Genomic DNA, 13158 nt, shown 5'->3' on the forward strand with positions numbered 1-13158 from the left:
AATTCAACATATATGTGATTGGTTAAGACTGCTCATCTCGCTGATTGGTCCTTGAAAAAAAGTACGAGGTTCCGAGCTTTTTATTGGAGGAACTTGTCACATCAACCTTCTCATTGGTTATAACAAACTGGCGCCGAAAACCTCGATTTTCTTAAACACTCGGCTCGGTCGCCATTCTTGTGTTTTCTTATCCTTGTGTTTATTTCACTCTAAATTAAACTCTTAATTTTTCTACAGTCGACGCCGAACGGATATCGCTGGCGAAAATGGATGTACCACTGAAGGTAACTGAGATTGAGCGGTCGAACTCAGACGTTAACTTGCAAGCTGAAGTTGCCGAGCGACATTACGTTAAGATTTACGTGAAAAAACACACACACCAAAAAAAAACCCCCCACTTACGGCTTGTGACGTCTAAGACGAATGATAAACAAACGTAATGCTAGTGTAAGGACCTTTTGCGAAGACTTGTAAATGTATTAATTTTTTGGGGGGGTCCAACTACTAATTTACGATGTTTGGCCAACTCATGGACAAAATGGCGCCTCCCATGTATCAAATTATAATTGTGCCACAGTAAGTGTTTTGGGAAAAGATGAAAATGAACCCCATTATCGATATCATCGCAGTTACTCAAATAAAATGACAAAAGTCACAAGAGAAGAAGAGCAGGTAAAGTAGAAGATGAATCAATGTTTGTGGTGATCATATCTAGTTTAATTACTGTGTACGTATGTGTTAACACAAGTACTAAAAAATGATCTAAATCTGTGTCTTCAACAGACAAAGCTCTCAGCGAACCAACCAGTGGAAAAGGCCAAGAAGGATTCCAAAAACATATCAGTAGAGAGGATCTATCAGAAGAAGACACAGTTGGAACACATATTACTCCGACCTGATTCATACATCGGCTCAGTAGAGCCCGTCACCCAGGTAAGACTTGATTCAAGTCCCAAGATGGATCTAATGGATGCATGCACACCCACCTGCTTCCATTTTTTTTCTCTCAGCAAATGTGGGTTTATGATGAGGACATTGGAATGAACTGCAGGGATGTGACATTCGTGCCGGGGCTTTACAAGATTTTTGATGAGATTCTTGGTAAGCAAACAGCTGAAATGGTCTTCAAGGAAAATGTCAGTTGCGTATTTGGCTTCTCATCCAAGTAATCCTTTTCGTCCTTCCAGTAAATGCTGCGGACAACAAGCAGAGAGATCATCGCATGTCCTGCATCAAAATTAACATTGATGTGTGAGTATGATACAATGACTAGCATGTACCCAGTTTACCGTGGAACACCTCAGCAGTCGCCCACCAATATTTTTTTAAGAATGCATTGTGTTCATAGTTTTTCCTCCTTTCAGCGAAAACGACACCATCAGCATCTGGAATAACGGCAAGGGAATCCCGGTGGTGGAGCACAAGGTGGAGAAAGTGTTTGTGCCTGCACTCATCTTCGGGCAGCTCCTCACTTCTAGTAACTATGACGACGATGAAAAAAAAGTGACAGGTAGGTTATGCAATGCTCATTGTTTTACTACAAACATGGGGAACAGGATTGACGCATGATTTGCTTCAGCGGGGCCATGAAACGATTTCAGGAATCGTCACGTGACTTTGACTCTATAGGTGGACGTAATGGATACGGTGCCAAGCTGTGCAACATCTTCAGCACAAAGTTCACAGTTGAGACGGCCTGTCGAGAATCGAAGAAGACATTTCGACAGGTGCCCAACAAATACGACAGGCTTCTAATCTTTTCTTCAAAAGTCACTTCACATAAATTGTCATCTTTGCACAGACATGGTACGACAACATGAGCAAGGCCGGGGATGCTACCATCAAATCGTTTGACGGAGATGATTTTACTTGCATCACCTTTCGGCCCGATCTGCCCAAGTTCAAGATGAGTGTCCTGGATAAAGACACGGTGGCCCTGATGACCAGGAGGGCCTACGACATCGCTGGTAGTGCCAAGGGTGTCCGTGTGTTCTTCAACAGCAAGAGGCTGCCTGTAAGAGAGCATAATGTCTTTTAATTTGCTCTTAATGTCCCATTTTACACAACTTTTCTCGTTTACCTTGCATCGCAGGTCACGGATTTCCGCAGTTACGTGAACTTGTACGTGAAGGACAAAGTGAACGAGGTGGGCAAAGAGCTGACGGTGGTCCATGAGATTGTGAACGGGCGCTGGGAGGTCTGCCTCACTGTGAGCGAGAAGGGATTCCAGCAAGTCAGTTTTGTCAACAGCATTGCCACGACCAAGGTACGCGCCAGATCAGGTTCCTTTTCAGGTTCCACATATTTGGATACATTGCACGGGTCATTCCAACGACTTGCTTGGGCTCGTCTGCCAACTCGGTTCTAACGTTTGTCCTCCGAACCTCAGGGCGGGAGGCACACCGATTACGTGGCCGATCAGGTGGTGAGCAAGCTCATTGACGTTGTGAACAAGAAGAACAACAAAGGTGGTGTGACGGTCAAACCTTTCCAGGTAAAAGTTTGTGTGCTCTGCATTGGTGATGACGACAAGTGACCCTGATTTGTTTCCATCCCCATTTAGGTGAAAAACCACATGTGGCTGTTCGTCAACTGCCTAATTGAGAATCCCACATTTGACTCTCAGACCAAAGAGAACATGACTCTGCAGCATAAGAGCTTTGGCTCCACTTGCGTACTCAGCGACAAGTTCATCAAACAGGTAAGGCACGGCTCGCTTCGTCCTCGCAGAGCTTCTTTCACGTTTGCTGACTCGCCTCCCTCCGTAACAGGCCACCGGGTGCGGAATTGTGGAAAATATTATGAACTGGGTGAAGTTCAAAGCTCAGCTGCAGCTCAACAAGAAGTGCTCCGCAGTCAAACAGACCAAAATCAAAGGCGTGCCCAAGCTGGACGACGCCAACGACGCAGGTACCGTTTTGTCCATCCGCCACGACTCGGCGCCGCGTCCCGCTCTAACGTCCCCCGATGGCTTCGTCTTGCGGCAGGCGGCAGGAACTCTCTCGGCTGCACGCTCATCCTCACCGAGGGAGACTCGGCCAAGACTCTGGCCGTGTCTGGGCTGGGCGTGATTGGCAGAGACCGATATGGCGTCTTCCCTCTGAGAGGAAAAATTCTCAACGTACGAGAAGCTTCACACAAGCAGGTCAGACTTTGCCGCAGTTGGGATTGAAATAAATTTGCGGGCTTTCACACATACTTTTGCATCTTCTAAGTTTCCACTTGTGAAAATGCATCTTCTCCGGCAGATTATGGAGAACGCCGAGATCAACAGCCTCATCAAGATCCTTGGACTGCAGTACAAAAAGAACTACAGTGACCCAGAGTCCCTCAAGACGTTGCGTTACGGCAAAGTCATGATCATGACGGATCAGGTCTGGTTTCTTCTCACGCTTCCACCACCAAATCCGCCACTAATGTCCACTCTCGTAATGTTTGCGACAGGATCAAGACGGGTCCCACATTAAAGGTTTGTTGATCAACTTCATCCACTACAACTGGCCTTCGTTGCTGCGCCACAACTTTTTGGAAGAGTTCATCACTCCCATCATCAAAGTATGTCAACACTGCCCCCTGCCATCTAAAACGTAGAACCCCCCCCTTTTTTTTTTTTTAATAAACATTGAAATTTCTCTTACCACACTTTGAGCAATGTTACTGCTTGCTCCCCAAACAAAAATGGCACAAAGAATAAACGCGCTCGAAGCAGTGTTTGGGAAATAAGAAAAAACAATTCTTTCTTTTCCATCTTCAGGCAACACACAAGAAATCGCAGCTGTCATTTTACAGTATCCCGGAGTTCAACGAGTGGAAGGAGAGCCAGTCCAACTACAAATCTTGGAAAATCAAATACTACAAAGGTTTGTCACAAAGCCCTGTGTGGTAGTACACCAGACAAGTAAGCTTTTTTTTTTTTTATGGCGCGGGCTCTTCCGCTCTTTCTAATCTGGTGTCTGTCCAATCAGGTTTGGGAACGAGCACATCGCAGGAGGCCAAGGAGTATTTCACTGACATGCAGAGACATCGTATTCCATTTAAATACGCGGGGCCCGAAGACGATGAAGCCATCACCCTTGTAAGTCGCGGCATGATTAATTTAGCCCAAAAAAAACAAAAAAGAACTAAATTCCCCCAAACTAATAAACTCTTGTTTGTGCTAGGCCTTTAGCAAGAAAAAAGTGGAGGAACGCAAAGATTGGCTCACCAACTTCATGATCAACAGACGCCAGCGGAAGGAGCTGAACCTGCCTGAGGTTGACCACTAACTTTCTTTTCATGATTTTTACCAACAAGTTTGCGAGCGCTTGGAAATGACCCGTTTGCTCCATGTCCACAGGAGTATCTCTACGGCAAGTCTACCACGTCTCTCACCTACGGCGATTTTGTCAACAAGGAGCTGGTACTCTTCTCCAACGCTGACAACGAGAGGTCCATTCCCTGCCTGGCGGACGGTGGGTTCATGTCGCCACCCTTTCGGAAACATCCCGAAGTTTGGATAGGCCGCTGATCGCTTGTGTTTGTTTTGGGTTTGTCTCAGGGCTGAAGCCAGGCCAGAGGAAGGTGCTGTTCTGCTGCTTCAAACGAAACGACAAACGGGAAGTGAAGGTGGCCCAGTTGGCCGGTTCCGTGGCTGAGATGTCAGCGTATCATCACGGAGAGGTGACTGGCACGATCAGAATTTGGCCACGTGTGGAAATACGCTTTTGCGTTTCTGATCATTTTGAATGGACTGAACAAGGACCCTGTTTCTCTCACTGGTTTTCAGACTTCTCTGATGATGACCATCGTCGGATTGGCTCAGAACTACGTGGGGAGCAACAACTTGAACTTGTTGCAGCCTCTTGGCCAATTTGGGACCAGGCTGCACGGTGGCAAGGACTCCGCCAGCCCCCGTTATATTTTCACCATGCTCAGGTCAGCAGTTGACTTTTGGGCAAGTCGCAAAATGGAGCGGTGCTAGATAAATGTTTCCCAACTCTTCAGCCCTCTGGCCCGCCTTCTTTTCCCGCCGGTGGACGACAATCTGCTGAATAACAACTATGACGACAACCAGCGCGTGGAGCCCGAGTGGTACATCCCTATCATTCCCACCGTGCTGGTCAACGGCTCGGACGGGATCGGCACAGGCTGGGCCAGCAAAATCCCCAACTTTGACGTCCGGGAGATTGTCGCCAACGTTAGGCGCATGCTCAACGGAGAGGACTTGCTACCCATGGTGAGGCACTTGTTATCCGATCTTTGTAAGGTGGGGCCGGTGCTTATTGTTTTTGTCTTCTCCCAGCTCCCAAACTACAAAGGCTTTAAAGGGACCATTGATCAACTGATGGAAAACCAGTACATGGTCTGCGGAGAGCTGGCCATCCTTGACTCCACCACCATTGAGATCTCAGAGTTGCCTGTCAAAACCTGGACGCAGGTCCGTCGCTGTCGAATCGTGCGAGCACGATTACAAATCACCTGGCACAATCATCAAGTGCCCTGAAAAAACTTGTTGTCTCTGTTCCAGACCTACAAGGAGAGTGTCCTGGAGCCCATGCTGAACGGCACGGAGAAGAATCCCCCTATTATCACAGACTACAAGGAATACCACACCGACCTCACTGTCCGGTTTGTGATCAAGATGACAGAAGAGAGGCTGCTGGAGATGGAGGCTGCGGGCCTCCATAAAGTCTTCAAGCTGCAAAATCCTCTCACCTGCAAGTCCATGGTACTTTCGGCAACTGCCAGAGTATCGCCGCGGGTGGAGCCACTTTATTCACGCGTTTGCCTTTTCAGGTTCTGTTTGACCACGCGGGCAGCCTGAAGAAGTACGACTCCGTGCTGGAAATCCTCAAGGACTTTTTCAAGTTGAGGTTGTCGTACTATAACCTGAGGAAAGAATGGCTGGCGGGCATGTTGGGGGCAGAGAGCTCCAAGCTTACCAACCAGGCTCGTTTCATCCTGGAGAAAATCCAGGGCACCTTGGTCATTGGTATGTGGCTGCTACCGTGTGTGTGTGTGTGTGTGTGTGCGCGGATGAGTTTGGATCTGCTCACATGCTTCACGTGTCTTCTTGTAGAGAACAAACCAAAGAAGGAACTGATTCGCATGCTGCAGCAGATGGGTTACGACTCGGACCCAGTCAAAACTTGGAAACAGGGTAGCGGCAAGGTAAAGGCCCAGGAAGAAAGTTCTTTCGGTCTTATTTACACTCCTGTGCTATAAATAGCGTGTGGCATCATTTAGAATGAGGAGCAAGCAGAGGAGGATCAGGAGGAAGCCCCAGAGGAGGACACCAGCGGTCCTGACTACAATTACCTGCTAAGCATGCCCATGTGGTTCCTGACCAAGGAGAAGAAGGAGGAGCTGTGCAGGCAGAGAGATGCCAAGGTGGGCCTCTCTCGCCTGCACGCTGAATGTCATCTTTTGGTGCTTTTGCTGACTTTTCGTCCTGCCGCCACTACGCTGCAGATGACAGAGTTGAACGTGCTGAGCAACAAGACTCCGCCGAGCCTGTGGGAGAACGACCTGACTGCGTTTTTGGAAGAACTCGATGTAAGCACTCTTTGAATTAAAAAAAAAACTCGCAAAAGTTCAACGAAATCATACTTTAAAAACCGGGCCTTCATTTGGTGAATTCATTGTAACGTTGCTTTTTCGCCTCAGCGCGTTGAAGCCAAGGAAAAGGAGGATGCCGAGATGCCGGCGGCAAAGACTTCCAAAGGCAAAGCGGTGAAGATGAAGGCCAAAATGGTCACCCTGCCCACGCCGCAGGGTCGCCGCGTCATCCCGCGCATCACCAGTGCCATGAAAGCCGAGGCGAGCAAGAAGGCCGACCTCAAGAGAAGCCGAAAAGACACGGTCCGAGGCTTTTGGCAAGAGAGTCCCAATTTTTACCGAACCAGGAACACATTTCTAAATTGTGCATTTGCAGACGGAAGACGTGATCACAAAGATAGAGTTTGGGGATGGTGACCAAGATGACGTGTCTCCTCCCCTGGCAAAGAAAATGAAAGCAAGCTCACAGGGCAAAGGTGGGAACGCGGCTGCTCCACTAGTCAAGTCAAGTCAAGTTTATTTGTATAGCCCTAAATCACAAGCAGTCTCAAAGGGCTTCACATAGACAATCAATTGACAATAATTCTCAAAGCATCCCCTGATCTTAGGCTCCCAAAAGGGCAAGGAAAAACTCAAAAAACCCCTACAAGGGGAAAAATGAGAAACCTTGAAAAGGGACCACAGATGGAAGGATCCCCCTTTCAGGATCACCAGGCTGCAATGGATGCAAAGAGGGCACATAAAATACATCATATGGAAACCAAAAAGTGGATGCCCAGGCCAAAGCCAAGAGCTGTCGGAGGTGCCTTCGATTGTCCTGGCAGTGTCCTCCAGGAGGGTATTCCACTGCAGTTCCCTCATGGTGAATTGGTCCACGAGAATCTAGATAGCCATCGTCAGCATGGGTGTCACCTAACCACCTCCCCAGCCGGGGAGGGGTGGGGGAGTGGGGTCGGGGAGAGGTTAAAGGCCACATCATAGAAATACGTCTTTAAACGTGTCTTAAATGTTTCTACTGAGGTAGCAGTTCTAATATCCATTGGCAGGGCATTCCAGAGCTCTGGAGCCCGAATGGAAAATGCTCTAGCCCCTGCAGACATTTTCTTGGCCCTCTGTGTCACTAAAAAACTAGCGTTTTGCGAACGAAGGTTACGAGACGGAACATAAGGAACAACTAAGTCGACGAGATATGAAGGCGCTAAGCCATGCAATGATTTATAGGTTAACAAAAGAACTTTGAAGTCACATCTTAAATGGACCGGGAGCCAATGTAAATTGGCTAATATTGGGGTAATGTGATCAAATTTTCTTGTCCGTGAGAGCAGCCTCGCAGCAGCATTTTGCACTAACTGTAGACTTTTGATGCTGGACTTGGGAAGACCAGAGAATAATGCATTACAGTAGTCCAGGCGCGACGTGATAAATGCATGTATAATAATTTCGGCATCACTGGTCGAGAGGATTGGGCGAATCTTAGCAATATTACGAAGGTGAAAAAATGCTATTCTGGTTATATTTTTAATATGCTGTTGAAAGGAGAGCGTTTGGTCAAATATTACCCCGAGATTAGTTACAGTATCACTCTGAGTGATAATACGGCTATCCAGAGTTATAGCGGTTTCCTTAAATAAATGTTGATAACGAGCTGGACCAATTATCAACATCTCAGTTTTATCTGGGTTCAGACGAAGGAAGTTGAGAGACATCCATTGCTTGATCTCTGCAAGGCATGCCTCAAGATTACAACAGTCCCGCGGATCTGTCATTGATAATGGCATATATAATTGGGTGTCATCCGCATAACATTGAAAACTAACATTATATTTACGTATTATGTCCCCAAGCGGAGTCATATAAATATTAAATAGAAGTGGTCCTAGCACCGATCCCTGTGGGACACCACACGTAACTGTATAGAGCTCAGAGGACGCATTGCCATGGACCACTCGGTGCGTCCTGTCTGATAGATACGAACGAAACCAGTCTAGTGCTGACCCCGAAATACCAACACAACCTTTAAGACGCTCTAACAAAACATTGAAGTCAACAGTGTCAAAGGCAGCACTAAGATCTAGTAGTAACAATACCGACGAAGTATTTGAATCCATAGCTAAGAGGAGATCATTAGTCACTTTAGCAAGTGCTGTCTCAGTGGAATGATTAGCTTTAAACCCAGACTGAAAAGATTCATATCGATTATTAGCGACCATGTAATCAACAAGCTGCTGCGCTACTACTTTTTCAAGCAGTTTTGCTATGAATGGGAGATTTGAAACTGGCCTATAGTTACCGAGACAGTCCGGGTCAAGATTTGGTCGCTTAAGTAGCGGTTTAATGATAGCGGTTTTAAAGGCTGTAGGCACTATCCCAGAGGAGATAGACAGATTAATTATATTTAGAACGGACGGTCCTAAGATTTGAAATAATTCTTTAAGTAGTTTGGTTGGAAGCGGGTCAAGTAAACATGTTGTTTGTTTAGCCGCACTAACTAATTGTGTAAGCCTTTCGAGGGACACGCATTCAAAATTTGAAAAGGTTATCGCATGATCATCGGCGCCGGTAATCGGCGGTCCTGACTGAGTGATCGGAATGGTCATCTTGATCTCATCCCTAATGGAGTCAATCTTCCGAGCAAAAAATTTCATGAACTCGTCAGCCGAGTGAAAGGAGCTATCGGGGGTTGGCTGGCGTAGTGTTAGCTTTGCCACCGTATCAAATAGGTATTTAGGATTGTTCTTATTGAGATTAATGACCTGCGAAAAATAACGAGTTTTAGCTAAGATAAGCGCATCTTTATATTTCAGGAGGCTGTCGCGCCATGCCTGATGGAAAACCTCAAGTCTGGTTAAACGCCATTTGCGCTCATGCTTTCTACTTAATTGTTTAAGCGAACGTGTTTCATCTGTGAACCACGGAGTAGGCAGTCTACGGCGAGTTTTTAGACGTAGCGGCGCCACCGAGTCAATGGCATTTAACAATGTAGCATTGAATTCATTCGTAAGATTATCAATAGAGCCGGCATATGAGGGCAATACGGCAGTTGCTGGTCGCAGTAGCTCAGATAGCGCAGTCGCAGTCATGGAGTTAACATTACGGCTGCTGTAATTCTGATTGCTATCTTGTCTTTGACTAAGAACTAAAATTTCTAATTTTATTAAGTAGTGATCAGACAAAACAGTAGTGTATGGCAGTACTGTTATATTAGAGGTTGCCAGTCCTCGGGATAATACCAAATCTAAGGTATTACCATTCACTACAGAAAAGAAATCCTTGAAATCGGATTCCTTTCCCTACTTATGCCTAACTTATATTCCAGGGTCAAAGACGGGCAAGCAGACCACCCTTCAGTTCAAGCCGGTTGCCAAGAAGGCCAAGAAGAGTCTGACGTCGGATGAGGAGAGTGAGAGCTGGTCTGACAATGAAATGGAGGTTGAGGATGTTGCTGCGCCGAGAGAGAAAATTCAACGCAAGACCAAAGGTGTGGTTGTTTTTTTGTTTTTTACTCGGTAGGCGAAAGGATGGTCTCAAAATGGCTGGCACAAAAAAAAAGAAAATAACAAATGATCCCGCTCGCCAAACCTTACTCTCGTATGCTACTTTTTATTTTCAGTCGCCAAGAAGTACATGTCTGATAGCGATGATGAGTTTGATGACTGCGTGAAGAGTAAAGCTAAAAAACGGATCGGCGTCATCAGCGACGATGACGACGACGACGATAGCTTTGCTCCAAACCTCGACGGCTCGAACGAAAGTGACCTGGACTCCCCCAAAGCGCCGGAGCCACCGTAAGTAGAAGACAATAAAGAGTGGCGGTTTGATCGATTTTTTTGTTTTGTTTTTGCTGCCAATATATTATTTTGTCCTCCACAGGAAGAAAGTGACAAAAGCTAAATCAACAGCCAAGAAACAACTTGGAAGCAAATCAATCGGTAAGTATCGTCTCCGGTTTCCTAACGCTTGACAATCTGGAAGTTCTAATTGACGGATCGTTGACAGCTCAGTCCGACAAGCAAGAGGCTGCGCCAAAGGCTCCAGTCCAGCGCAAGACCAAAGCGGCTGCTCCCAAGAAAGCTGCAGGTTCGAAGAATTGAACATTTGCTTTCAAATGACATGATGTGTTTCAATCTTTTGTTTTCTCTCTCTTTCTTTCAGATGTTAAGCAGCCGTCCATCATGGATGCTCTGTCCAAACAAAAACCTTCAGCGTCCAAAAGTATTCCCTCGTTTGACTCCAGCGACTCGGAGCCCAAAGCGCAGATGGCCAAAGTACAAAAAGCCAAGTCGGCCCCCAAACGTAAACAAATCCAAAGTGACGACTCTGACAGCGACGCGGCGGACCTCATGTCCCGCCTTAAGGCCAAATCAACCGCAGCAGCAAAGGTTTGTGTCTGAAAAGGGGGCGGGGTCGCCTCTCATCCACACGATCGTCCACGCTAACGCTTTCTCTCCCTTGATAGAAAAAAGCAAGCAATTGGAGCGATGAGGAAAACGCTACTCCACCGCCACCTCGCAACATGCTCAGCAGAGCTAAGAAGCCCGTTTCTTACGGTTTTGACTCCGATTCAGAGTCTGACTAAAAAAAAAAAAAGTGTTCATTTACTCTCATTTTTGTATTTTGTATCTTATTGTTCTTCAACATGATTTTATGTTGAGTTTTGAAATGTTCATGTTTTTACTCGTTCTAACATTTTTGTCATTTTACTGTTTCCAAAATAAAGTGCAAAACGTTGACTTATTTGAAATACTTTCAGAATAAATTACATAATGTCTTCTCTGCATGTCCCATAGCTATAAATATTGCCTTGCTGTGCTCTCAAACAGGCTTTTCCTGTCTGGAGGAATTCTTTCTTTGCACCGCCAGACTGTGTCGTATGTGACCAACGCCGATTAGGTCAAACAGGAATTGAGCAAAAGTGCTTCCGCCCGCTCAATTACAAGTGCTTGCCGCCCTCCAGTCAGCGACTTTGTTAGTTAGGCAAGAATTTTTCAGGGGAAGAAGACAACTCTGGCCAAAAAGAGGAGTTGTGAGGCTGGCAAAGACGTGAAAGGTAGGCTGACTTGTCATTCATCTCAGACAAAGCTTTCTTTCGCTTTTCTTTTTAAACCGAAAGCTCGCTAGCGTGGTAATCTTTGACTGACAGCACTCGTCCACATACGACATCCTTTTATTGTTTTATTCCTCGTGTGTTTCATTTGTAGACCTTTGGAATATGGACCGGTGTAAAGCCTAGATGAGGGATGACTCTCAACTTGAATAAAAAGCCCTTTTGGTTCTTCGCAATCGCCGGCGGAGACCAGATTGAGACAAGTGGACTCGTTGGCAGAGGATCTAAAATTGCGCAATCATGGGGGAATGGAGTTTTCTCAGCGGACTCTTCGACCACCTCCAGGCCCACTCGCCCATGCTGGGTCGTTTCTGGCTCTTTCTGATGTTGATCTTTAGGATCCTGATCCTGGGCACGGTGGCCAGCGACATGTTCGAGGACGAGCAGGAGGAGTTTGCCTGCAACACGCTCCAGCCGGGTTGCAAGCAAGTGTGCTACGACCAGGCCTTCCCCATCTCCCAGTACCGCTTTTGGGTCTTTCACATCGTGCTCCTCGCCACGCCATCGCTGCTCTTTCTCATGTACGCCATGCATCACCACAACAAGAAGACCGGCAGCTCCAAGGTGACTCGAGGCTACCGGGAAAACCGCAAATTCCAGAGGCTCTACCTCATCCACGTGGCCTTTCGCTTGTTCGCCGAGGTCGGCTTTCTGGTGAGCCAGTGGTGGCTTTACGGCTTCAAGGTGGAGGCCCAATATCCCTGCGACCGCTTCCCTTGTCCCTACACCGTGGACTGCTTCACCTCACGCCCGGCCGAGAAAACCGTCTTCCTCGTTTTCTACTTTACCGTCGGGGTCCTGTCCGCCTTCTCCAGCTGTTTGGAACTTCTCTACAGCTCCGTCAAGTGGTTCTGTTGCACGCCAAAGCATTTCCACGATAATGGCGCCCACAGCTACAAACTGGCAGAGAAGAAGCCTTTGTCAAAAGCCGTGTCGGAAAGCACGCTCGGCAGCGGGAGACCGAGGATGAAGGTCCGTAAGAAGAGGAATGGAGGAGATTCTAATTACGGAAATGACAAAAAGTTGAACAGCAAGATTTTTGTGGTGTGACTACGAGTTATAGAAAAAAGTTGGCACGCCAGGCTAAGACAAGGAGATAAAAAATTGTTGAGTATCATTTTGGGCTGTGGCGTCGCTTATCTCAAATGTTATGTCTTGATTTACGGTGTACTTCCTACTTTTCTCGAAAAAAAAAAAAAGATCTCAACTTCCCTTTGCCAACTAGTCGAGTTGTACTGATTTCTTTCTCACTATAAATTGCTGTCGAAAAAACAAAATGTACAGATAAATCCTTTGACTTCCTCTCGAATCTGTTTTTAAAATTGCATTTTACAGGTTAGCATAAATGGTGGAAAAAGTTTTGCTCATCCATCCATCATGCATTCCTGCTCAGAGGCTCAGTCAAAGCAGAGAAGAGACTTAACTCAAATTTTGGTGGGCTTAAAAAAAATAAAAACATGTTGAGTAGCAGCTATTGCATCGCTGAATTTTACTGCATTACATAACACTATTTTGTA

The 13158-nt window shown here is 46.5% G+C and overlaps 2 protein-coding genes across 3 annotated transcripts; both read left to right on the plus strand.

Moving 5' to 3' along the window:
• Nucleotides 1–107: 107 nt before the first annotated feature.
• On the plus strand, nt 108–11267 carry top2a (DNA topoisomerase II alpha). 2 transcript variants are annotated; one of them, XM_085903630.1, is made up of 35 exons: nt 108–284; nt 784–933; nt 1011–1101; nt 1188–1251; nt 1365–1510; nt 1630–1727; nt 1802–2014; nt 2093–2266; nt 2390–2494; nt 2564–2701; nt 2772–2910; nt 2988–3145; nt 3249–3374; nt 3445–3555; nt 3755–3860; nt 3966–4075; nt 4161–4253; nt 4337–4451; nt 4538–4659; nt 4766–4914; nt 4984–5215; nt 5282–5416; nt 5507–5707; nt 5776–5971; nt 6059–6150; nt 6226–6369; nt 6451–6534; nt 6646–6840; nt 6914–7013; nt 9854–10015; nt 10148–10322; nt 10408–10466; nt 10534–10614; nt 10690–10916; nt 10994–11267. In XM_085903630.1, the coding sequence occupies exons 1-35, from the start codon at nt 267–269 to the stop codon at nt 11111–11113; spliced, it is 4629 nt and encodes a 1542-aa protein (XP_085759756.1). In that variant the 5' UTR covers nt 108–266; the 3' UTR covers nt 11114–11267. The 2 variants fall into 2 exon arrangements, with proteins under 2 accessions (XP_085759756.1, XP_085759755.1); XM_085903629.1 differs by having other exon boundaries at nt 4984–5416.
• A 145-nt stretch (nt 11268–11412) lies between these two features.
• Nucleotides 11413–12843, plus strand: LOC147039351 (gap junction delta-3 protein-like). The gene is made up of 2 exons (XM_085903631.1): nt 11413–11584; nt 11736–12843. The coding sequence occupies exon 2, from the start codon at nt 11882–11884 to the stop codon at nt 12689–12691; it is 810 nt and encodes a 269-aa protein (XP_085759757.1). The 5' UTR covers nt 11413–11584; nt 11736–11881; the 3' UTR covers nt 12692–12843.
• The last annotated feature ends 315 nt before the right edge of the window (nt 12844–13158 follow it).

The sequence above is a fragment of the Syngnathus leptorhynchus genome, chromosome 22 (genome assembly GCF_054491065.1).
Source record: "Syngnathus leptorhynchus isolate UIUO chromosome 22, UIUO_Slep, whole genome shotgun sequence".
In the NCBI taxonomy this organism is placed as follows: domain Eukaryota; kingdom Metazoa; phylum Chordata; class Actinopteri; order Syngnathiformes; family Syngnathidae; genus Syngnathus; species Syngnathus leptorhynchus.